This window comes from Osmerus mordax, chromosome 16 (genome assembly GCF_038355195.1).
Source record: "Osmerus mordax isolate fOsmMor3 chromosome 16, fOsmMor3.pri, whole genome shotgun sequence".
Taxonomy (NCBI): domain Eukaryota; kingdom Metazoa; phylum Chordata; class Actinopteri; order Osmeriformes; family Osmeridae; genus Osmerus; species Osmerus mordax.
The window spans coordinates 9,050,246-9,075,069 of record NC_090065.1 but is presented as its reverse complement, the minus strand read 5'-3'; the positions used below and the strand labels follow the sequence as shown (position 1 = coordinate 9,075,069).

Genomic DNA, 24,824 nt, shown 5'->3' with positions numbered 1-24,824 from the left:
TAACTCCTGTTATCCGTGGTACATCAAAATTCATGAAAGTGTTATGAGTGGTTTCGTAAAGGTGTCATAAATGCTTGTTTCAAAGCCTGTAGCACCAATGTTAAATGTCCCATTTTACAGATTATAATTTACCACTAGCACCTTCTAGTGGACAAATAATTTATTTGTACTGTGTTAACCAGTCAGCGAGGCAAAGTACTTCTCAGTGTACCTTTGTGAGATTAAATCCTACAACAAACTTGTGTGAAGCAGACTTTTAACCTGCTTTTAAAATACATTTGAATAAATAGTACATTGAAGTTCATGTGTCATGTGACAGCTCCTCCTTCATCCATATCAACAACCAGATGAATGAAAGTTAAGCTTGCTATAATATTGTCTTTGAACATTTCCTGTACAAGTGAGTGCATGCATGTATTAGATTTACAGTAGTACATAGAAAAACAGCCATACACAACATGGTTGATGCACGTGATGGCTGGAGGTGGACCCCAGACTGAATCACCTGTTGCAGTGCTCTAAGTCCTGGATAAGAGGATTGGAGCTTCCTGACTCTACCTTCACATGCACTGCGGACAGAGATGTCTGTGGACACACACAAAAGACACACAAACACAGCTGGTCAGCCTGCATAATTCCACCGCGCCTTCAAGATCTGGTATTGTACACAGATGCAAGGTAGCTTCAGGACTTAGAGGAGACAATAAGTGGTGACACAGCACTTATTAAAAAAAGAAGATGTAGCTTAAAGGTAGCTAAACATGGTAGCTAAGAATAGAAATTCCTTGGCCCAGTGAAGTGTGGATCGGACCGCAGGAATACTTGTTTTCAACCCTGTGCCATCATCATGTAAAAAGAGTAGCAAGTTTGAAGACTTAGAGGCACGGTAGGTGTAAATAAAAATGTGATTGACTCCAAATAACTACTTGAGGTAAGTGATAGTTTACAATAGAGGTATGTTTCGTTTGCGTGTGTGTGTCAGATAGTTGAAATGGACCAAGGAGACCCTTCACCACTTAGGCATTTTGTGGTGGCAAAAAGGACAATCAACGCTGTGTTTGATCTGCTGCTGGAGTATGTTAAAGAAGGATCAGAGTTTGTGGAAGGTAAGAAAATCCATGACAGCTGCCTATAAATATGTGCGCTAACGTTCATTGGGTATTCATCTGGTCCGCAAGGTGATCAAAGGATTCTTGACATGCTCCTGACCTGCTGTGGGATGGCTCTTGTTAAAGTCCTCATGTTCAGCAGCATGTGCATGCGCACGTCTCCATTCATGTGTTTGATCTCCATTTCCAATGGCAGCAACGTGGCGTAGTCCAGACCTGGAGCAGGTTGCCTTGGAGGAGCAGTGCCTTGAGGTTCAGTCCTGCGCCAAAAAACTGGCCGTCATCCGTGAGGTCCTGGCTCGCAGGCACATGAAAGTGTCCTTTTTCGGCAGGCGAGTAGAAAGGTTCGGCGGTTAAAAAGCGTTTGGCCCAATTAATTGCTTCGTTGATTTGGTGGAGTGACCTTCTGTTTTAATTTCCCATCTGGCTTGAGCAACCACTTTTGAGAGGAGTTCTCAGGAAAAAAAGATGTCTATTAAAATCAGGTCATTTGACAAGAGAGGTTTTTCCACCGTTATCAAATTGCAGGACAAGCAACGGGAAGAGCACAGTTATCAACGCCATGCTGAGGGACCGGGTGCTGCCCAGCGGCATTGGCCACACCACCAACTGTTTCTTGCGGGTGGAGGGCACCGACGGAGACGAGGCCTACCTCACCATCGAGGGGTCAGAGGACAGGAAGAGTATCAAGGTCAGGGGTCAAACTAGTAGGTTCTATACTGTTCGTGTGTCATTTATTGAAGCATTCTCTGTGACACAGATGGTGTTTTTTCATACAGATGATATGTTTATGAAAGGAACCGCTGGCTAGGGTATTTGTCTTCATCGATGACTACAAAACTTTACAGTCATTTGCTGCCACATTGTTGTTCAGAGCAAAGCAACCCTGTTTAAATACTCCTTTGCAATACAAGCATCACATTTTCATCGTGCCTATTGAGTGTATTGCACCTCCCCCATACCCTCTCCCTTCTCTACCCTGCTACTGAACTAATACCACTGCTGCAGACAGTGAACCAGCTGGCACATGCCCTGCATATGGAGGCCATGCTAGACTCAGGATGTCTGGTGAAGGTGTTCTGGCCTAAGTCCAGGTGTGCCCTGCTGAGGGACGACTTAGTTCTCATGGACAGGTACTGTGAAGCACAGTCACATACACTATACACAAACAAACATGCTAATTTGACAGACAACAATTGAAGTTGTTTAACAACAGCCCGGGGACGGATGTAACTTCAGAAGTGGACACCTGGATCGATAAGTTCTGTTTGGATGCTGATGTCTTTGTACTGGTTGGCAATGCAGAGTCCACACTGATGAACACAGTAAGAAAACACTCTAAACTGTTTACAATCTCAACCGTTGCCGTTCCTCCTGTTCCATATCCTTATGTTTAAGCTGCTTGATGTCTTCTACTCTCTACAGGAAAAACTGTTTTTCCACAAAGTGAGCGAGCGGATATCTAAACCAAACATCTTCATTCTGCACAACCGCTGGGACGCCTCTGTGTCAGAACCTGAGTACATCGATGAAGTGAGTCAGAGACTGACACAACCCCATTAAGGGTCTGGATATGACTCCTGCTAAATGGGGCTTATCATGCTGGTGATTGATGGAATGCAAGAGGCAGAGAGACTTGAGTTGGACCAGCTTTAGACGTCTCAGACTAATACCAAACCAATACGGCAAACCTTGTGGAAAAATCTTCCACAACTTTATCAACGGTGGTCTTTAGAGATATCATGCTGCTCCTGTGGCAGTGCATGCATGACCTGGTGATGACCCCTGCAGGTGCGTAAGCAGCACACAGACCGCTGTGTGAACTTCCTGTCGGAGGAGCTGAGGGTGGTCAGTCCGGAGGAGGCCCCAGGGAGGATCTTCTTCGTGTCGGCTAAAGAGGTTCTGAGCTCCAGGATGCACCGGGCCCAAGGCATGCCCGAGACAGGTGAGCCAGGTGAGGGACCAGAGGCATGGGATGAGGGGGCGTGGAGGTGGTAGCAGAGTTGTTCATATTATTTGTAAGGGACCGCAGTGAGAGGGGCATCCATACAGTTGACATATTCCTGACATCGTAGGTGGTGCTCTGGCAGAAGGTTTCAATGAGAGACTCAGCGAGTTTCAGAGGTTCGAGAGGACATTTGAGGCAAGTAAACGGTCTCAAGCGGCCCGTTATTGAGGCATAATGTGGTCCATTCAGTTTTGTTGCGCTTTACGAATGTAGCTTTACTACATACTACATTCGATTCACAGGAGTTCATCTCCCAGTCTGCAGTCAAAACCAAGTTTGAGCAGCACACGGTTAGAGCCTGGCAAATCATCGAGGCGGTCAAAGCTGTCATGGACTCCATCAACATCACCTCAGCTGAAAGGAAGTCAGTATCTCCATGTCCCGTCTTACTGTACACCCGTGGAGCGACCAACTCAAAATCACATATTTGGCCTTTAGATTGAACAAGGATGTCAAGGGAAGCTCTGTATTTTGTTGATGGCGGTCAGGATCTATTCTCTGGAAGAGAGAGAGGAGCAGAGGGACCGGTTGGAGTTTGTCCGCGGCCAGCTTAACCGTCTAACTGAAAACATCAAAGAGGGGATCAAGGCTCTCACAGAAGAAGTGGCTGCCAAGGTAAGGGACACTGGGACACCAATCTAATTATCTTTACAGGTTGGGGGACAAATTGATAATGGCAGGCAATCTGGTTACATGGTTATGGTGGAAACATATTTTTCCCAACGTCAATTAAAGCAGGTTGAACCTCAATAATAAGTGTCTTAGGTATGTTGCATGTATACCATTACAAGTAAAGCTTAGAGGGTGCTAAATGCCAAATACTGTATGTTGATAAAACAGTTCAGTGTAATCACTACCAGGGTGAGCTGATTCATGATCACAAAAGGATTTTTTCTTCAGGTTGCGAGAGCCATTGCAGAGCAGATCAGCTGCCTTCCCTCGCTGGTTGATGAGTTCAGCACAGATTTTAACCCAACGCCAAACACATTAACAGCTTACAAAGCAGTAAGTTCCCCTATAGATCAAACGTCATTCTCCTGACTGACCAACATTAAAGCCTCTTTGACCCTTCACTCTTTTCTATGCTGCATCTGCTTCATCCTGACGTTTAACCTCACCGCCACATGCAAACACACACTGGTTCAAACACATACACAAGCATTCACCCTCACATGCACGTATATACACACAGCGGGGTAGTGCATCCACTGCCTTGAACAGGATTAAAGAGAAAGCCTCTTAAAGTATTGCAGTTTACTGTACCGTGTGGGTGACTCTGTGTGTGTGTGTTTGTATATGTTCTCAGTTCACATTTGTGAAGAATGAAACTTGCCTGTTGTCTGTAGCATACACGTTTACAGCATCCCGGTGTCACTGTATCAACTAGTAATCATCTGCCCACTCTCCTCATCTTACTCCTCTCCTTTCACGATTTCCTCTGCAGAAGCTGATTGTCCATGTGGAGGACAGGATGAACAGTTCTTTGGGCTATCGTTGTTCTAAGGGGATCATTGGCAGCGTGCAGTCTTCCCAGACAAACATGATTGGTTATTATTTAGGCCATTCGTCCATTATTCATTTGTATCACTTGTCTTTATATGGTTTTATCTCCTATGAACTTGATTTCAACTGCTGTGATCAGTCACGCCATGTACTCTGTGTTACTTTCCGTCCCTCTACACAGAGAGTATTCGACCATTGCTGCCCCCTGTTGTGCAGGAGCAGCTGCATATCCACTTACCTAGCCGGAAGTTTGACCTGAACTATGACCTCAGTCTCGCTGCCCTCTGCACAGACTTCCAGGGGAACATAGAGTTCAAGTTCTCTCTTGGCTGGACAGCATTGGTCAGCCGATTCATCGGTCCCTCTGGTGCCAAACAAGCCTTGACAGGCATGGAGCAGAGATTAGGCTTACAGGTTAGCACAGGATGTGATCAATAAAGTTTCTTGATTCATTTCCTCTGTTTATTATCTGTTCACCTTTATTAAGGTGAAAATGAATGCACACTGTATTTGGGCTAACTAAGTAATGCTATGTGTTGTCACACACATTGTTTCCATCTTCAGACTGCCTCCTCCTCTAGTCCACTCAGCCTTCAGACTCAGAGGGAGAATAACCCAGGAAATGAACTGGTCTTCTCCATGGCGACTGGTCTGGTGTCACTAACTTCCCGGGCCTCCATGACTGTGCTTGTCATTGGTGGAGTGGTGTGTACACTTTTCACTCAGTTACTGCACAATATGCCATGTTTTGTTCCATTATTGTTGAATTGTGTGCTAAAGTAACTAAAGCTAAGTTCACTTCAACCCTTTTGCTCACAATGACTCGTGTATGCTGTGACAGCTAACAGCTACAGTACTACTAACACCGACACGTCTGCATCATGGCTAACGCTAACAGGTCGTCTCCTCCTGCCCTGTGCGGCAGGTGTGGCGTTCAGTTGGCTGGAGGCTGATCGCTCTGTCCGTGTCGCTCTACGGCCTGCTCTACCTGTATGAGAAGCTCACATGGACCAACGCCTCCAGGGAGAGAGTCCTCAAGCAGCAGTTTGTGGAGCACGCCACACAGCGGTTGAAGGCCATTGTCCCCATGACAAGCAGAGGCTGCAGCCAACAGGTTTATCAGTGAGTCACGGGGGGTGAACCCACATTTATCTGCTCTTCTGCTCTCTTCTGGAATCAACTAGTACTGCAGACACAACTCTTGTTTTTGATTTCAAAGTCTGTGATATCAAAGATCAGAGGTGTGTCTTCGACTAGTTAGCAACATAACTGACCCTTTTCATTTTGTCAAAAGGCATGTGGATCAAAGTAATAGAAAACATCAACACAAAGCTACAGTATTTAGCCTGACTCTCACCATGGACCCTTTTCTGTCAACTGTTTCCCACCTTAGTTCTAACCTCTCTTCTTGGATGTGGCAGGGAGTTGACAGAAACATTTGCTCGTCTGTGTCAGCGAGTTGATGTGAGTGAGGTGGAGCTGGAGGGCCAAATCCGCCACCTGAGTTCCAGGATCCAGAGACTGGAGAAGGTCCAGCAACGCTCCAAAGCTCTGAGGTTTGACAAGGCTCCTTTTATCTCAAAGGACTCTCTAAGCTTTGCTATGCTCTGTTGCCCTCTAATTAATTTTATTTTATTTAAATATAAAGTCTGTTGTGTCTTTTAATACTGGCATTGTGTTTGAAACTTTTCTCCATGTGTGACAATCCTAAATAATTAGGAAATTGACTGCAAGTTCTGTGATTAACTGCTCTAAGCCTACAACCCATAGGCAAACGGATCAATTGAAAATAGCAAATCCAATAGTTGTAGTAGTATCCAATAGATTTTTGGGGGGGATAAATCTTAGATGTGTCCATGCTTGTGATTTAGGCAGTGAGATACTGTATCAAATCAGTTCAGTGTTTATACCCTGTCCATTGTTTTCTACAGAAACAGAGCCACAGACCTGGAGTCTAAGCTTGATGCCTTTTCTGTCCAGTATCTTCAAGGACATGGGAGGAGATGAGCAACTGATGAACAAACATACAGGGATAGACTTCTTTTCTTTTTTCTTTTTTACAATTGGATGATGGCAGTAAGCGTACTGTTCGTGTACATTCACACTCTATAGAACAAGATACAGTACAATGATAAAAAAGTTGACAGTTTGATCAAGCTTCATTATATGCTGCTATGTCAAGTGCATGGAATATTGCAATATATATGGTCGTTGGATTTTAGAGATAATGTAGTTTACCATTCAAAATTGAATTGGATTGGATTATTTCCCTTATCCTCTTCAATTTTATAAAGGAAAGTGCAATAAATATGACTGTTGAGATAACTTCAATAGTTGTATTCAAATTATGAGATTTATGAGATGGAAGGCAATAAAATATCAATGAAACCAACTGTTACTTGCTAATTCCAAATCCATTCTAATTAAACTAAGAAAATAATCTCAATTGAACCATCCTTGATAGACAGCTATTGGATAATGCCAGATGGAATATTATGTCAATTTATCAGTCGGTTATAACCAGTCTTTTTATGCCAAATAGTTTGTTTTGAACATAAAGTATCACTGCCTTTTACAGAGCTCTGGCGCCACCTAGTGCTGTCTTTAAACTAATTATATATTTTGGCAAGGCTGCGGACTGAAAGTGGTTGGTAGTTGACTTGAAAACAATTACATATTTATAGTGTTTTATGGCCAACTTCAGGAACACCAAAATACAAATTCAATTATGTATCAATTCTTTAATTTCTAAAATATTCAAATATTGATTATAAACCTGTAATAATTAAATTTAAATATTGACTATAAACCTGTATTCATTAATCTTTACAGAAATACAGTAGGCTGTACAGAGGCATGGATATTGGTCAGGGCTTAGAGACAACTACAAAACATGCTTACAAATAATAATCGAACAGTGTTTGTTTACACACAAAATGTTGCATATCAGTACAGCAATACCTGGTTGCCATTTTTGCAAAAATACATGGTTGCAGTCAGTGTGTAGCTAATACAGTGTTTGCGCTGTAAGGTTCAGATGGATCTTGATGGTGCAGCTGGCCATGCTATAGAAATATGTTTCTACATTATAATAGGTCATAATTACATCATACTGTTTGTGTCCAACAGTTTCATATGAACTGTGCAGTTCACAGTGCATTAACAGAGGTTTTTTTACATACATAGAGAATTTACATACATTTTCATAGTACATTCTATAAGCCAATCTCATGCATTCTGAACCTAAATGATTCACCTGAGTCGCTATAGTTCCAAAATCCACAATCTTCTAATAGCAGAGGAGATCATTGTGCTGACACAGACTAGCCTAAAACCCATCATGTGACATGTCGACGATTGAATCTTTGGATAGGGTGAATTATTTATCAGTGATAGATAGTCAATAAACATTCCATGGCAATTCATAATGAATTAAGTCATCAAATTATCCCCATCATGTTCTACTAATCTGTTCTAAAAAGTCAAAACCAATGCTGTGTGCTGAGTAAACACAACTTTTACTTTGTTTGTGAATTTAACAACTGGTGCTTGGAAATCTCGGAAAGACAGATGTGATATGTGTGTGGTGCGGAAATTAGAATTAGATTCTTCTTCTGCATCGTTTTACAAGGATGTGACAGTCAAATCTGTCTCTTTTTTCTAAACTTTGAATACAGTGTCCAGTATTAATGACAATTCTAACTTTTGAAACAATGTTTAAGTAGGTATACATTTGGTCAGGCTGATTGTGGTGGGATCTTATCTTACAGTAATCAGAGCCTGACTCAAGTACAGTAACACTTAGCCAGTTCAGGCATTGCTACAACAACAAAGAAGCAGGAAGGGACTGGCGAAGGCGAGAGGCATTTAATGTGGCAATGTTAGTGAAACAGATGGACGAGAGGGTGTGTGTGTGTGGTTTTTGTCTGTGTGTGTGGTGCTTCTGAATTTTTTTTATCAGGAATTATGTGTCCCTTATGTGGGTACTTCCTGATGTAGTAATTACCTTTGGGCTGAGGGAAACTAATTAATGGCGGCAATCACAGTTACATTTAAGCACCTTACACATGCACACAGGCAGTCATATACACACCAAACCTCAAATTGGTTAGGCTGGAGGGGAGGGGGGGGGGTTATAGTAGTGTTGTACGAGTGGCAGGCTGTGCACCTGCAGACATGGGAGATAAATCATCTGTGACTGGGGGAGAGACTCTCAGCACCCACCTGGACAGAGAGGGGAGATTGATCTCCTAGGAGATTACTGAACACAGAGACACTAGGCAATCACAGTGACTGATTCCTGCCCGGAAGAAAGAATGGTGTGTGTGTGGGTGTGAGTGTGTGTGTGCGTGCGTGCGTGTGTGTGTGTGTGTGTGTGTGTGTGTGTGTGTGTGTGTGTGTGTGCGTGCGTGCGTGTGTGTGTGTGTGTGGGTGTGTGTGTGTGTGTGCGTGTGTGTGTGTGTGTGTGTGTGTGTGTGTGTGTGTGTGTGTGTGGTGTATGCAGAGGCAGATGTGACAGTGCATTCCTTTTTCCCTGATCCAGGCTCCTATTTACCTCAGGCAAGGAAGTAGCTTCATACTATAGGAATATTCAGGGAAAGAGGGACACTACACATAGCATAGCAAGGACAGACGCAACAGAATAGTGACAATCACAGTAGCCTCTAACATCAAATATATTGTTTTATGTAAGTGATTATGACTTGTGCAGTTGATGCAGTTTCATTTAGTATAAGGCTTTATTACAAAGTGTGATTGCTGGGCATGCATGGCTTTTAATTCCTCAATTTTTTTTGTCAATGTTATGTGCTTCTTGGGAATTCCCCATTGCAGTTGTGAAAACCCATTTCAAAAGGACCAAACTATAAACTCCACTTCACTGAAATGTTGTCTCTTTACACAGGAAATCCCATAGAGTGCAAGAAAAAAAGAGATTTGTGTGTTATGTAGTCGGCTTTTAGTCTATGGCTGTTTGGTATTATACGGCGAGTTGGTTGCAGTCACTGTAAAGATTTAGTAACGTTGTCTATATTTCCTAAATATTGTTGCGGTTATTTCATTTTCCACCATGATAGCATCCAAAGCATGGGTGTCATTCACCTCCAGTATTCAGCCCATCTGTTTTATTATTTTCTATAACAAACCATTCACCATCCACTTCCTAAAATAAACTCTCTTGACATCATGTTAAAGGACATCATATTTGCAGCCATGTTTGGCAACCCGTCCACTGGCCAAACTGGCAACCCCTTAACTACTGGCACATTGTTTCCCTATGGGCTCCAGAATACCTTGTCAAATATTCCCCATGTCGAATGCCCTCATTAAAAGGTCCAGGTCTCCGATGTTGGCAGCCTGGTAGAGCTCTGGCCGGTCCATCATGGAGATGGCGATTCGCAGGGCGGCCCAGATATTGGCTGACATGACCTGATGAGTCTGGCGGTGACTCTGTCTCTGCTGGTTCAGTGCCGTCAAGAAGTTACTGGCTGCTTCTCTGTGGGAGGGCCAATCAGAAGAGAGAGGATGTTTACAATGCACAGCCCTGCACAGCCCTCCACAGCCCTGCACAGTTTTAACAGTTATAGCAAATCTTGCTATTAATATTTTTAAATGTTTCCTTCTCATCAATATCACATGCATGCAAACCAATATTGAGAGATGGAAGACATTTTCACGTTACTATAGAGAAGAGAAGATATACATGACATGAATACTGGCTCACACTTCCTCTAACGTTCAGTGGTGACCTAACTTCTCCAGCTTCTCATTCCCTCTCTACCTGTGGGCCCCGAGGTTGATGCAGCTGATCCCCAGGTTGTAGCGGGATCTGATGAACCCTGGCTGGAGCTCCAGCGCCCGGGTGTAGGCCTCCACTGCCTCCTCACTTCGGTCCCCGTTGGCCAGTGTGGCCCCCAGACGGTTCCACAGCAAGTAGTCCTGGCAGGAGACCCAACATGTCACGAAAAGATGTGTGTGTTTGTGCATGTGTGTGTGTGTGTTTTTGTTTGTACCTCTGGTCTGACAGATAGTGCAGCGTTAAATGCTTCCACAGCCTTGTCAAACTCTGAGCTGAGGTTAAAAAGGACCCCAAGGCCTGTCTGCAGGTCCGGGTCCACTCCATCTGTGTTCAGCAGAGCCGCGTCCTGGAACAATCCTTTCACCTCTGCCAGCTGGCAGCTGTTACACACACATAAATACACACATCTTCAGATTGCCTGCTCACTGTGCAGTCTGAGCACCTTAAGACTGTTGCTGAAGGGCATAGACACAGCAAGTTTGACCAAAGTCAGCAGAAATGGAAGCTGAAAATTAGTCAACGGCATATAAATGTTTTATAAAAAATGTTGGCCCAGACATGGCTAAAAAGACTCTACTCAATGCATTATTAAACCAAAAATATTAAATGTTCATTCCATGTATACTATATCGAATATGAAATATTTACTATATAGAAAAAGTACAAAACTGTACCAGGACCCTAATATATCAAATAGATTCCATATATTTCATGTTTAACTATTGAACTGATTAATCTCTTACCACAGGGCACTGCACATACATTAATATCTTCTTCCGCAAACCAAATGCCAAATCCAACTCTACCTGCCCAGAGTGGGGGTGTGGGGACCCCTGCTCGGTGTGGCGGGAGACCCCTGCAGCGGGCTCCTGCTCCCCAGGAGAAGGTGCTTGTAGCGGGGGTTGTGGCAGATCCAGCGGTGCAGAGCCTCACCGGCCTCCTTCTGCTGGCCTGTGTTGGTCAGACTCACGGCCAGGGCCATGAGCGCTGGCAGGTTGTTGGGGTTGAGCTCCAGACACCTGCCATGAGAGATGACACGGTTAACCACATTACATGTGGGTTGTCTGTGTTCGTACACTTCCTCCAGTACTTTATTGAGAAATTGGCCCAGAGAGGAGTAGTTGGAGCTGTCAAGTGGAGGAAATAGAGGGCAGATCATTTCAAGAACTCCAATAACAGTCAAAAAGGACTATATTAATAATTCAAGTAAAATTGACAGTATATGAACTATGGGATATACAGTAGGCTAAACATAATTTTATTAATATGAGATATATATTATTTATATAAAATCACTGTGATATCATGATCCTTTTGCATCTTACAGGGCATCTTCATTTAAATGTAAAACGTAAACAACAGTCTATTTAAAAGTCTATCAGCATCTTGTAAGAGAGAGTCTGTCTCACCTCTGAAGTGACACAATAGCTGCTTGTTCATTTTCATTCTCAGCCTGTGTAGTGCCAAGAACCTGCCAGGACTGAGGAAATGGAGGACACTGAATCATAAATATAACTCAACAGGTTTACAAGCCTAAGCTAAATGGTCATTTAAGAAGTGAAATCTCTTATAACCGATGGATGACTGCCGAATGTATTGTTCAACTCTTTATGGGCAAATGTCACAAACATTTATCTAGTGTCATGTACAGTAACACTGTTATTTTTTATGTCCTTTATTTTACCACTGAATCCTGAGGATCTTGTAAGATGGCCGCCTCAAGCAGAAGGACAGCATTGTTCAGGTCGCCCTCTCTGGCCTTCTGCTGGCCCTCTTCAAAAGCATTGGGCCACTCTCGATACGGGTTATTGGTGTGAAAGTAGTAACCCTTTAAGGCAAATCAAGAATGAACCCTAGCACAGATCTTCTAAACATACAGTAAATACATAAATATAATGACAAGTTACCAAACACAACAGTTGTAACTACAGGAAGTCCTTGAAAATTAATTCAAATGTTTTGCCAATATTCAGATAATGATTAATACTGCAAAGGTTGTGCTGTCAGTATTTAATATTAGCTTTGTATAAAATACTGTCAGAAGGACATGGACAGTAACTTTGTATAATTTTAATATGACAATAAGTGCATAATACATTATTCTGTAGTTGCTTAAAATTAGACCATTGTTAATTGACTAGGACCGACAGTATAAAAAATGTATGTCCATAATGTGTATGACTCACAACTATGCATCATCCCATTACATGGCAGAGCAGTGCTGACCTCAGCTATTTAGGTTAGAGGGTGGGCATCATGTTCAAGGCCACAACAGACAAGATCTCCAGAGGGATTTAAGCCCTTGCTGTCCAGCTGTACTGCTGCCTAAACCATGTACTGTACTGTAGGTCAGGTGACGATAACAAAACAACAAAATCGATCCTGCAGTTTCAAACAGTTATCATTATATTGTCCTGGCGATACTCAGTCAAATTAGCTTCCCTTTTTTCCATGACGTGTCACATGTTTCTCTGCCATGCTTCATATGCTGGTATTGTATTTCAAGAAACTGTTCCCAGACCAGTACTTCAGGGCAGCTTTTTGGGGGTTACAGATAATCCTAATGTTGACAGCAGCCATATGCCCATGGTGATTCAAGGACAAATTCTGCCCTACAACATATCAAGGCCATAAACATAATAGCTACATATAAAAAGAACAACAATATAGATAAATAACGTAAAAATATATTTTGTTAACCTGTACCAACCGTGAACAGGACTGATATTATGTCAAATGTATAATAGAAGATTCATATTTCAGCATGTTAAAGTATTGTTAAAAACAAATACCATACACATATCCCATCAATTATGCATTGTTTCATGACTCTACTATATTAAACATCAGTTGTATTAAAAAAACGGTTAAGTTCCTCTATAAATAAATGTCAAACAGAACAGGACCGCATGATCCAAATGTGTTAGGTGTTCTAAAGCAGGACTCTAAAAGCAACACCCCATCTCTCTCTCTGCAGCTCTCTCTATGGTCTCTCTCTCTGCAGCGCTCTCTATGGTGTCTCTCTCTGCAGCTATCTATGGTCTCTCTCCTTCTCCGTCAGCCCACCATCCTGTATACTGTAATCACAGACATCTTTTAGCGTTCCCGCAGCGCAGCCTGCTTCCCTTCAGACAGTGACAGATAGATGAGAGAGTGTTCGTAGATGAAAGTATCAACCCTCTTTTGTTTGATACTGCTTGATAGTTTTCATTCAGCTGTAAACTGTGTTTACCCAATAGAAAGAACGGCAAGCTACACAGGAGGACATGAGGGGGGAGAACAAAATGCACATACGCTGTGACTGACATTCTCATAGAATTAATGATGCAAAATGAGTTACGTTTAACAATAAATAACCCTAACCTTGACCCTAAGAATTAGATTTCCCCAAAGTGTCTGTTTACCCCAATCCTAACCTTCACCAAATGGGTTATGCATAACTTGGTGTTCATACAGAATTACTGTCCCTTTGGTCGGAGATAAGTTTACCTGTGCTTTAATAAAGCATCTTGTCTTCGAATACTACATACATTAATGGCTCATATTGGGGTATGGGATGAGCGTGGAGGGTCTTTGTACCTTCTCTATTGGAGAGACTGTGGGGGGTGTTGGGCCTTCGGGGTCCATCTCCTCCAGCCAGTTCCTCCGAGCTAACTCCTCCCACTCTGCCTGCATCTTGTCCCAAAATTCTGTGTCAGACTGTGAAGGAAAAGGAGAGAGAGATTTCACACATCTGTCTATGTTTCACAATGGCCTGCCACCAAACTAGGTAGTAATTCTCTCCAGTAGACAAGAGGTTTGTCCTTTAACGCAACGTGCAATAGTGTGTACTGTATGATTGTGAACCCAATACCTACATAATAAAAGTCTAGAGGTAATATATGTAACCCCCACTAGATCATAGATACAGTATATGGTGATGAACAAGACAATTGAGATAAGGTACATGAATTTCAATATACCACACACGAAAAAACAAGCTATAGTAAATACTTGAACATTTCAGTTCAAACATGTCATGTTTGTCTTAGTGACACCACTTCAAACAGAGAACACAGTACTTTAAAATCGGAACAAAAATCCATAATTTCTCATTGTTTACTGAGGCATATTGTTCCCAGCTCTTGTCAGTTCAAATGAGTCTCATTCGACACATTTGTAGTGAACCCAACCATAGAACTCAACAGAATAATTTAATCATGTGCTCATTGAAATCGAAGCACAGTGCAGTAAATAGTGTTCATCAGAAGGAAAACAGATGCCTATTTAGCCAAATAGACAAGATGGCTGTGCCAGTTGGCTCTGATAAATTGGTAAGAGGCTGTTTTGTTTGACTTGAACTAGAGAGGATTAGTCACATACAATAAAAACACAGGTTCTGGTTGTCTTCCAGTAATTGAATCAAAAGAGCCTTTCTATTTATTTGAGTCATGGTGGCATTTGTTCAATTAATGGAAACATTTTCAAACACACACATGTACACGCAGAACGCACTAATGCAGTTCCCTTATAAGGGAACTCATATTATTTTATTCCCTGGTCAAATCAAGGCTTAAGCCTAACAGTTTGTTCTAAGGTGATCTGTAGAAACTAATATATTAATTTAATGCAACATGCATTCAATTGTATATATTATATCACTTAAGTAACTAAACTAAGATTTGTAGCTCCATATTAGACTGAATGGTCAGCACAATCAGTTAGGTTGAAATGATACTACAGTATGCACCCAGTTCAGTAACATTAAAATGAAAGGAGATATGTAAGGTGAAAAGGGTCAGAGGAGGTGGAAAACTGAGAGGAGATGAAGGGAAGAGGAGAGAGGAGGTACAACACCGAGAAGAAGAAGTGAGGGGAGGTAGAGGAGAGATGTGGTACTGAGAGGGGGAGGAGGAGGAGAGGGGTGGAGGACAATGGTGGAGAAAATCTTCCATTATCTTCCAGTCATTAGTAGTCAGCCTCAGTCTGGGCCTATACATAGACACTGTGAATCATGTGACAGTGTTGTCGTCTCATTTTAGCCTGACTCCTTAGTGCTGTGTGACGAAAACTCTGCTTATTGGCTTTGGCCTATTTTAGCCATTATTCACACCGGATTAAGTTTTCACATCGGACACACAGACAGGAGCCGAGAAAAGGCATGTGCAGACACAAAATCTGTGTACTAGATATGCATATCCATTGCCGTTAGATTGTTAACGGCAATGGACAAGAATTCTTTAAAAAGCTAAAAGCAAGAATCCACATTAGACTAAATGCATTGAGGGCATGCATTTACAGTAATAACAATAATACAAATGATGTCTGTTTACAGTAAGACTTAGGTTTAATATTGAAACTGACAGTTGTATTCTGGACAATTCTCCATACTATTAAGAGTACTTAATAATAGCATGACCTGAGGGACATACAGTATGTTAATCTGGTCTAATGTTTCCTGTAGGAAAGTCACTCTTCATGTAATACTATTTTATCTGTAATTTTCCTCTGTCTAGACACTTTTTTTGTATTTTTGTCATGTTGTTCTTACTCACTGGAGCTCACTCTTTCCCATCTCACCTTTGTCCTCACTTCCTCCAGTCATCATTCAATAACTCTCACTCTCAAACAGAGCTGGTACACAAACTTGTCTTCCTCTCCCTATTCCCTCTTTTCTTGGTCTCATTCCATTCCTCATTCCTTCTTTTACCACGTGTGATTGTCCACCATCATTCTTCCTAGTTCCCTATGTATTTTTTATCTACCTCTCCCTCTTCTCCCAGCTGACGTCCGTTTTTAAGTCTCTCACTCTCTGTCCTGTAGTCCGTCATCGACACCTTCTTCCATCTTCATCTGGCACTGTCTCACTGGTCCTTCCTGTGTCGGGCACCTAAAACTACGACTCGGTGGTTCTGAGGTTTGCAGATAAGCTTGTTTTGATATGATGTATGAGACGGTGGGTCCATATATCTCTGATCGCAGAATTATACGTTGATCCAAGATGATATACGATCTGTGACACTAGATTAGCTGACAGTAACTCTAGATGTAGATGCTGATATTGTGATACTGTCTTTCTAAATGATGGATGATACAGTCTTGGGTTGTTACACAAGGTGTGCGTGTGTTTCTGTGTTTGTCTCACCTCTACGGCAGCCTTTGCCTTCACAAACTCATCCTCCATAGACTGATTTCTGGCCAGGAGGGCACGGCCTAGACGCCTCTCTTTGCCCACGCAGCAGTCCTGGGGAACACAGATGGCAACACACACACACACACAACACAAGGGAACAGGTCAGCCAACACCCTCAGCTCTAACTGTGAGAGGTCACTGACACCTCCTTTGCAAGCCTGTGGAAACTAGGAGACAGAAACAAACCCCCCTGCTTCCTTTCTCCAATCCAGTATCAGTATCAGTAACAGTCATTTTATTCATTTTTCCAGATATAAATAGAGAAACATAGACCTGTGCTGCTGATACAAAATCAATATCATCTATGCTGTTGACCTCGAAGGAGTTCTTGGTGGATGGATCTGTTTTAAAATCTGCAGACCTGTTTGGGGAGAGAGGAGAGGACAGTGCATATCAAATCAAATTCTATGAAAAGCAACATGACATGCAACTCCGTTTTACATTTCGCAGGGCATGTTTCTAGAAGTGCTTTAATTACCACAAAAGTTCGCTGGAGGAGTGTTGTGATGTGCACCTCTTCTCGAATCTTTTCTTCCTGCGACTGTTCAGGGAGCCTTCCGGTTGGAGGTTCACTTCCTCCCATTTGTCCAATGGGGAGCTGGAGAGACTGACTGGAAAAGAAGCATGAAAAGAAATATGGACTGTCCAATCAAGCCTGTTTATATTGCACGACAAAATAAATCCCAAAATGATAACCATGCAATGATACAACCAGTTTCAGCAAAGTCATACCATGTGAGTATAGGTGGGTACAGCAAAGTCATAATGCATGTCGTAATAGACAGGAACGTGAACACTAACTGAGACCTGAATCTAGTGACACTCTCTCTGGTGTGCGAGGGCTTGGGGACGAGCGGTCCACCTCCACCTGGATGAGCTCCGTGTCCTCGGGCCTCCTTCTACGCGGACTGCTCTTGGCGCTGCCCCTCTTGGGGACCGTGGGGCTCCGACGGGCCCTGCTGCTGCCCTTCCTGCTGTTGAAGCCACTGGAAGTCTCCCCAGGCTCACTCAGGTCCACCAGATCCAAGGCTGTGGACAGAACTGAATCCCGTTTTGAGTGTTTCTTTATGTTTTGGTGGAAATCAATATGGCTTTCCTAGGCTTTCCAACTGAATACTGATTATGATGATGATTCTCTCATACTGAGGAATGGCTGGCTTGTGGTTGCTAGAATGACTTGCTTTCATCCACCATGAAACACTTTATGGTGGATGGCTAATATGGCTTAAGAATCCTTTGAGGATGACCTACGCTTCCCACTGAGCCTAAGGGTTTAAGTCAAGCAAATTCTGAGGGTTTAAGTCAAGCAAATTCACTTAGGCCCTTATTGACTTATTAGATATTATCATGGTATCTGTTTCAGGGAAACATTTATAATAATTCTTTTTAAATCGGAGCATAAATGTCAAGGCAAAGCAAGGCCCCAGAAGAAGATTTGACAGACAAAGCAAGAGGTAGAAAGAGAAATGGAGCAGATTAATGTTGGGTAATGAGTTGCGGAGGATACCTGCTGTGTTGGAGGTGACCAGCCGGGCCACAGGGCCGTCGATGCGGCTTTCTGACAGGAAATCATCAATGGAGGGACTCAGCAGTGGGCGGCTCTCTTGCTGCTCACCGACCAGCTGTTGGGTAAAGAGAGGTGACATTAAATGACACAAAATGGAAGGATGATGGTTGTAGAATGATACGTTCATCGTATAGCGCAGTCGTATACAACATGGATATTCTAGAACGTTTCGGAGATCCCAGACAGTTAAAAGACAAGAAACAGAAAGGCAAACACCAACCAAACTACTTGAAATCAAAACCAATTTGATCAAACAGAACCGTAAATAAAATATACTGTAAAATGTATTGTGTATCCTAAAAGCTTAAATTGCAACCATGCAGGTACAGCAGACAATGTTTTCATGTTTTTCATCTCTTAGAACAAATTATTGCATTATTGCATTATCTTCTTTTATTCTAGACTCTAAAAGCAGGCACCCTATTTGATCGTATTCATAGTGGATTGGACACATTCCCAATTGAAAATACAGGTCTTGGAGGATTGAAGTCTATGAAATGAGACTGTTGGAAGCATCTTCAGAATCAGAATGGGATTTATTCGCCATGAAAGTTTGCACAGACAAGGAATTTGCTTTGGCAGGAAGGTGCATACAATAAACATATACCTAAAATTTAAATATGTGGACTATCTAAACTAAGGGTACATAAACTAGCAGTACTAAGTGGGATTAGAATAGAATTAAATATACAATAAAATAAAATATAAGTTGCCGTAAATTACAATATAAAAATACAAATATTACAAAAAATACAAATGTCCAAGATACCATTATTGTAATGCAGTGCAAAAAGCAGTGTGTAGTAGTGTCTTCTACAGGGTACATGTATGTACGGGTTTGCATTCTTACCCAGTGAGCCACCTACACATAATTTACATGTAAAATGGTGAAACAGGGACATTATGTGGACTTTGATTGTAGCTGTATAGCATGTAGCTGTGTGTGCATATGTGTGTGTGTGAAATGCATTTCTGCTTGTTTGCGGTCCTGATTATGACAACATGGGATTCTGCTCGTGCTGGACCCTGTGTGATTGGAGCTGATATTACTGTAAGGGTGACCTAGAGCTAAAATTGTCTCTTAGTGGAATTGCCAAGCCATTACAAAAAAACATTAATTTTAAATTAGACATTTTAAATGGCTTTTATGATCACCCTCTCCAAATGAGTTGACCCTGAAGAGGCTTTATTGGATGGCTTGATCGCTGGATGTAGAATAGTTGGCAGTGGAAATGCCACAACATTGAATGCATTTTAAAAATATATATGTGTGTGTGTTTGTATGTGTTTATGTGTTTATGTGTATATGTTATATATATATATATATATATATATATAACATATACATGTTTTTATCTCTTGATGTGTATGTTATATATATATATGTGTGCATGTGTGTGAGGGATAACAAGTCCCATTGTTGTTACACAACCATCTTTAACAAAACTCTGGTTCCGTTCAGTCCATGAAATAAACAAAAGACAGCTGGATACTAATATGTTTCAACACACACAAGAGAGACTCAAATACCCTGATATCGAATTAAATCACTGGCAAATAATCACTTGATTGTTAAGCATGGCTTAATCCCTGGTAGTAGCTCTCTCTGACGTCAATCTGCGCTGTTTTTCTAATCCAATCCACACGAGAGATGTTTGAACTCTACCACCAAAACATGAATGGGACTGGACATCCATCACATAGTGTAGTGGATCAAATAAAAGGGATGTTGTTATTTAATTAATGTACGGTTGCAGTTCATGATGAGGTACAGAAACATGAAAGTTTCTCAAAAAATGTGAGCTACAGTCATTTCAAATTGTAATATTTTTTTGCAACTACTAGACCATCCATCCATTTTCATTGTAAGGTTTTACAGTACCCCAACCTTCCATTCGTCATGTAAAAGTAATCTCAGGTAAGGTGTTCCCTAGTGCAAATTTTTCACTAAGTGAATACTACAATGAAGAGGTCCATCAAGGGCCTGTTGGCATATGTTCAATTCCTTAATAAAGGGTTTTCAGGCCACCAATACAGAAAAAAGTTGCAGACAAAAGAGTAAACTTAATGAAACACATACAGCACACACAAGCACACATCACATAACCGTACTCTGCACACATACACACACACGCACCCACACACACACCATAAAATACATTTACGCAATCTGCATATGTAAGGGCATTAAAAACACTTCAAACTGAAAGCTTTTGTGACTTGAATATGTAACCAAAGCCACAACAGAATGTAAATATCATGAGGTAACACAACACAGCAAGAAAATCTTTGCTAAAAGGCCAGTGTCCTAGATTTCTTACTCATCTTGCTCACAATAATGGCATGCTGGATGAAAACAACACGTTTATACATACAAACATATATAAAGAAAACCAAATCAAAAGATGAACGCTTGGAACAATCAAGCAAAGATCAAAAGCTGAGCCACTTTTTGGTTTGATTTGTCATGTTTTGGGTGCTCGCAATGTTTGGGGCTATCTCGTTGTTATTATCAGTGACCAATGCTCTTTTGTAAAGCTCTCGCTTGGAAGTCGCTTTGGATAAAAGCGTCTGCTAAATGCATAAATGTAAATGTAATGTAATGTATTTACTGGTTTGTCATTTGACAAGTACTGAACTGAGGTTCTGATTTGGTTCAGCAGTTTGGGGATCTGCTGTTGCCTTTTAATTGCAGGAAGAGTGATATTGAGAGGTAGGGGTAAAAATGAATTTATATTAATATCATCAAATGGTTGATGAAAGGTTCAGAATTTACTACATTTATTGTATTTCGTTTTTTTTATGTTGGAAAAGACAAAGCTTTAAGCTATCACTTGCATTAAATGCATACTGTACAAGCAGCAAGCATCCTTCCAAGCAGAAGTGGTGGTGGTTGGTGATAAGACAGCGTTGATTCAAATCCCTGGAGGGCTTGTGAATTATGTACACCCTCTGACGCAGCATTTATCCTGAATAGGTTGACTGCCTGGCTATTCAAAAAACATGTGCAGAGTTTTAAGGGATAATGTGTGATAAAAACAATACAGCAAAATAAAGAATAAATTACTATGTTGTACTGTATACCAAACCAGGAAGGGCTTGTTGCTTCCTGATGGTGGTTGTCATGCCCACCTTGGTTGTCACGCTGAAGAGGGGGTTTCCTTCAGAGGATGCCTTTTTACCCGGAAGCTCCTTCAGCACCATGGCAACAGCCCTTTCCCCTTTCCCCTACAACAGTGAGATCAACAATGACTTGAGTCAGTAGTCACAAATCCTTCCTATTCCAATTCTCAAATTAGGTTGATTTCCCAAAGCTTTTTTCCACACGGATGTATGCTGTGTGTTGGATGTGTTGTATCATATCGTATGAAGAAGGTTTATTGAAATATACAAGTATGCTTATGATTGAACATGTTACAAAAGCTAGCAGATGGAGATTGTGATGTTCAATAGAAATCATTCCAAAATTATTTTGTGCGTCTTATTCTTGTGTCACATCGTGTCACAGCAATACATATTTATAGAAAGTACTGTATATCCCACAAAGTGAGATGGATCTTTTCTCAATGAAATATGGTTTTCTGTGGTCCTGATGGACTGACTTGATGTGTACATACATAATGATGAGGAAAGTATTTAGAATTTAAATTACATGTCATATAAAATGCAAGACCAAAACAATGCCAGATTAAGTCTACAGTATGTCTCCCTTCTTTGAACTGAATGAGGAACATTGCCCTTTAGGCACAGCCTAAAAAACAAAGATAATAACATACAGCTTAATGTAATGTTCTTACTTTTTCTTGTATGTGCACAAATATATTTGTTCTATTCTTTATATCATATGTTTCTTTAGTTAACCTATTGGCCAGATATCTGCTTGAAAATATCTTCAGGTCTTTAGTACCTCAATGGAACTGCATGAATATTGGTTTATTGACAGCAAAACACAGCATGGCCAACCAAATCAATCGGCAGAGGAATTGTTTAGAGTGAGGACATTTACAAAGCATCCATTCACTTTAGGATACTGATTCAAACTGAATCTGTTGGTGCAGTTACCTATTTCACAGGAACGGTAGTAGGCATTAATGGACCTGCTTTTCTTTTTTAGTTTTCTAACATGTATTCAGCATTCAGCAGTGCTCCAACATGACGCTGATGTGGAATAATCCACGTAGACCTAGTTAGGTCAGACTGCAACATGACATAACCACTAAGCAGCCACAAGTCTCTTGGGTCAATATCCCTAAAAGCACCCAAAAGAAAACAATCCAGAATAGACCCTGCTCCAGTGTAAGATTAGGTTTCTCCTCACTGACGTTTTTTTACATAAATAATACAGAATTACTATATACAACTACGTAAAGTCTAGTTGTTTCTTGTCAACTACACATTGCAATTCAAAACCTTTACAGTGGCAGTTGAGGATGGAATAGGATGCAACTATATGTCACTAATACTTTTAACCATTGGTTTCAGTAAGGTACACGCACACAAACACACACAACCCTACATTAATGCAGATGCAGTGAGCACTTAAGAGAGCAGGGATGTTATATTTATCATGGGACAAAGTAATGTGTTAAAGGCTTTGTAATGCTCTGGCAAACACAGAAGACGCACTAATAAAAGTATGATTTATTCAGATCATCGTTTGCTAGAACTGTGGCATGGTAAGAATGGGGTTGCATGATATCTGTTACATTTAGACACATTTTATTTAGCACTTTGGAAGTTAGTTTCAGTCCAACAGAGACCAGGAGTGAATCATTAAAGTCATAAGAAAGCTCAGATGCACATCACAGAAAATCTGTTAATACATAAACAGCTGGATGCTTTGATACACTCCTCATCACACTTGGCAGGTAGTTCTCCGTTCTCATGATGATCAATAGCCCAGATGATGATCAATATCAGCAGGACGTCCTACATTTTAATGATTAGAACTACAGTATAGTGGGATCAATCCTTAAACAACCTTTTAATATTGATAGATGATATCAGGGAATTTGAAAGTGATCATATGATCTTGAATAGGTCTTGGAAGTTAAAAAACTGTCCAGTGATGATAGGGGCTTACGAACAGGGACATTTCCCATAGTGACAGTGAGCAACCTACGCATTTTATGACCATTGACTCACCGAACATTGGATATCTACTGTATAAAGAGCTGTGTATAAACTCCTATTGATGTAAGAACGTTATAGAGATACGTAGTGAACAATTGCTTTAAAAGGCACTCTTGATCACTTTTTCCACATGTCAAAATGCAGACAAGCGAGTCTGGTTCATAGCTTAGCTTTTCTTAAAAGGAACTTTTCGTGAGTTTGCATTTCACTCTAAGTGAAGAAGTGTTTCTGCTGACTTCTGAAACATCCAGACACACCAATAACAGTTGCAAGGCTAAAGTGAATGGCGTAAACAACCTCCACAGATATTTAGATTCTTTAACTCCGCTCAGCCAAGCACACTTTACGTTTGACCTTTTTCACAACTCCCTTGCGTTTATCTCTTTCATCCTTCTATCACTCTCTGTCAAAAGCACAGTGCTCCAAAACTGTAACATGTTATCTTCAACTTCATCTGAGAGGATTCAGAATAGTTACTTTGCAGAGTTGTGAGCACTGTCTTCTTACCGTGCCAGAGCATCTACAGGAATATCTAGGGCTTAAAGTTTAGCATGGAACATTGAAGATAGTGGATATATATGTCTCTCTCTCCTTGCTTCTCTTCCTCCCTCTCTCTCTTTCTCCCTCTCTCTCACACCTTCCCCTTTTCTTGAGACTCTTGCGTCTCTAAGTCTATTACCATGCCAGTTGTCTGACTGTGAAGCACTTTAGCATCGTTGCGGTTTGGGAGACGCTGTGGTGGCTCAGACCTAAAAATAAACCAGCTGTGTGCTGAGCAAACAGTCAACCATCAGGCACGTAGAGTCCCGGCGGTGCTGAGCAGGGCCAGAGCTCACAACTTTTTCCACAGCATCTAATTAAACCAAGAATTTGCAACGATACTTCACTATTACAATCATAGGGAAACGTCTTAGTCATGATACATATGGCTGCTACGTCAGGATAAGAGAATGCCAAGACAAAGGGATTGCTGATTGTAGCCTTGTCTATTACCTTATGTAGTGGATAGGAAACTGTGGGTAGGAAACTGTTCTAACAGTGAACCAGTGTTACTTCTGTGAGTCGTCTTGGTACTGTAGGTCAAAATATGATATTACCAGAGAAACACAGTTACGGTGACCCCCTACTTTGTTCTTGTTATTAAAAAGAGGACTGGAGGACATATGGGCGATCAGAATTTGGATTATATTTTGCTGTTTGCAAGGACACATAAAGATAGTGGTAGGCTAAAGATGCGTTTTCTGTGAAGAATTACAACAGGATAGAATGTATTTCTATGTGTTATTTTGAGGGGAATTAATAATTCACAGTTATGTAGGAATACTTAATCATCTCCTCAATGTCATGATCAGCATGCAACCAAAAGGCTGGGTAACATCGGCAGGAGACAGCAAGCCAAGGGCAACAGCAGGGTGCATAGGGACGCGCCTCTAGACACCACCTTTCGCAAGTGTCAGTTAGGCAGAAAAATGTGTTGACTGAAATATTTGACCCAAAGGTTTTATGTATTTATATCCTGCAGTAATCCGGCAGCA

General features: G+C 41.4%; 2 protein-coding genes across 2 annotated transcripts; one reads left to right on the top strand and one right to left on the bottom strand.

The window, feature by feature from the left end:
* Nucleotides 1–991: 991 nt before the first annotated feature.
* mfn1a (mitofusin 1a) lies at nt 992–9,855 on the top strand (the record flags this gene model as incomplete). Its single annotated transcript, XM_067253364.1, has 18 exons — nt 992–1,106; nt 1,306–1,441; nt 1,638–1,800; nt 2,118–2,242; nt 2,326–2,434; nt 2,535–2,642; nt 2,901–3,054; nt 3,185–3,252; nt 3,360–3,481; nt 3,606–3,732; nt 4,018–4,122; nt 4,562–4,664; nt 4,802–5,034; nt 5,185–5,325; nt 5,546–5,742; nt 6,042–6,176; nt 6,552–6,607; nt 9,842–9,855. Coding segments are annotated over exons 1-18 (2,211 nt in total), but the record flags the coding sequence as incomplete, so codon positions are not given.
* Nucleotides 9,856–9,915: 60 nt separating this feature from the next.
* pex5lb (peroxisomal biogenesis factor 5-like b) lies at nt 9,916–21,372 on the bottom strand. Its single transcript, XM_067253247.1, has 13 exons — nt 21,289–21,372; nt 18,097–18,211; nt 17,397–17,630; nt 17,068–17,200; nt 16,869–16,950; nt 16,542–16,640; nt 13,997–14,116; nt 12,102–12,245; nt 11,827–11,897; nt 11,224–11,436; nt 10,632–10,797; nt 10,400–10,557; nt 9,916–10,114 (listed from the first exon to the last, which is right to left on the bottom strand). Exons 1-13 carry the CDS (start codon nt 21,358–21,360, stop codon nt 9,916–9,918), a joined length of 1,806 nt encoding a protein of 601 aa, XP_067109348.1. The 5' UTR covers nt 21,361–21,372.
* Between the last annotated feature and the right edge of the window lie 3,452 nt (nt 21,373–24,824).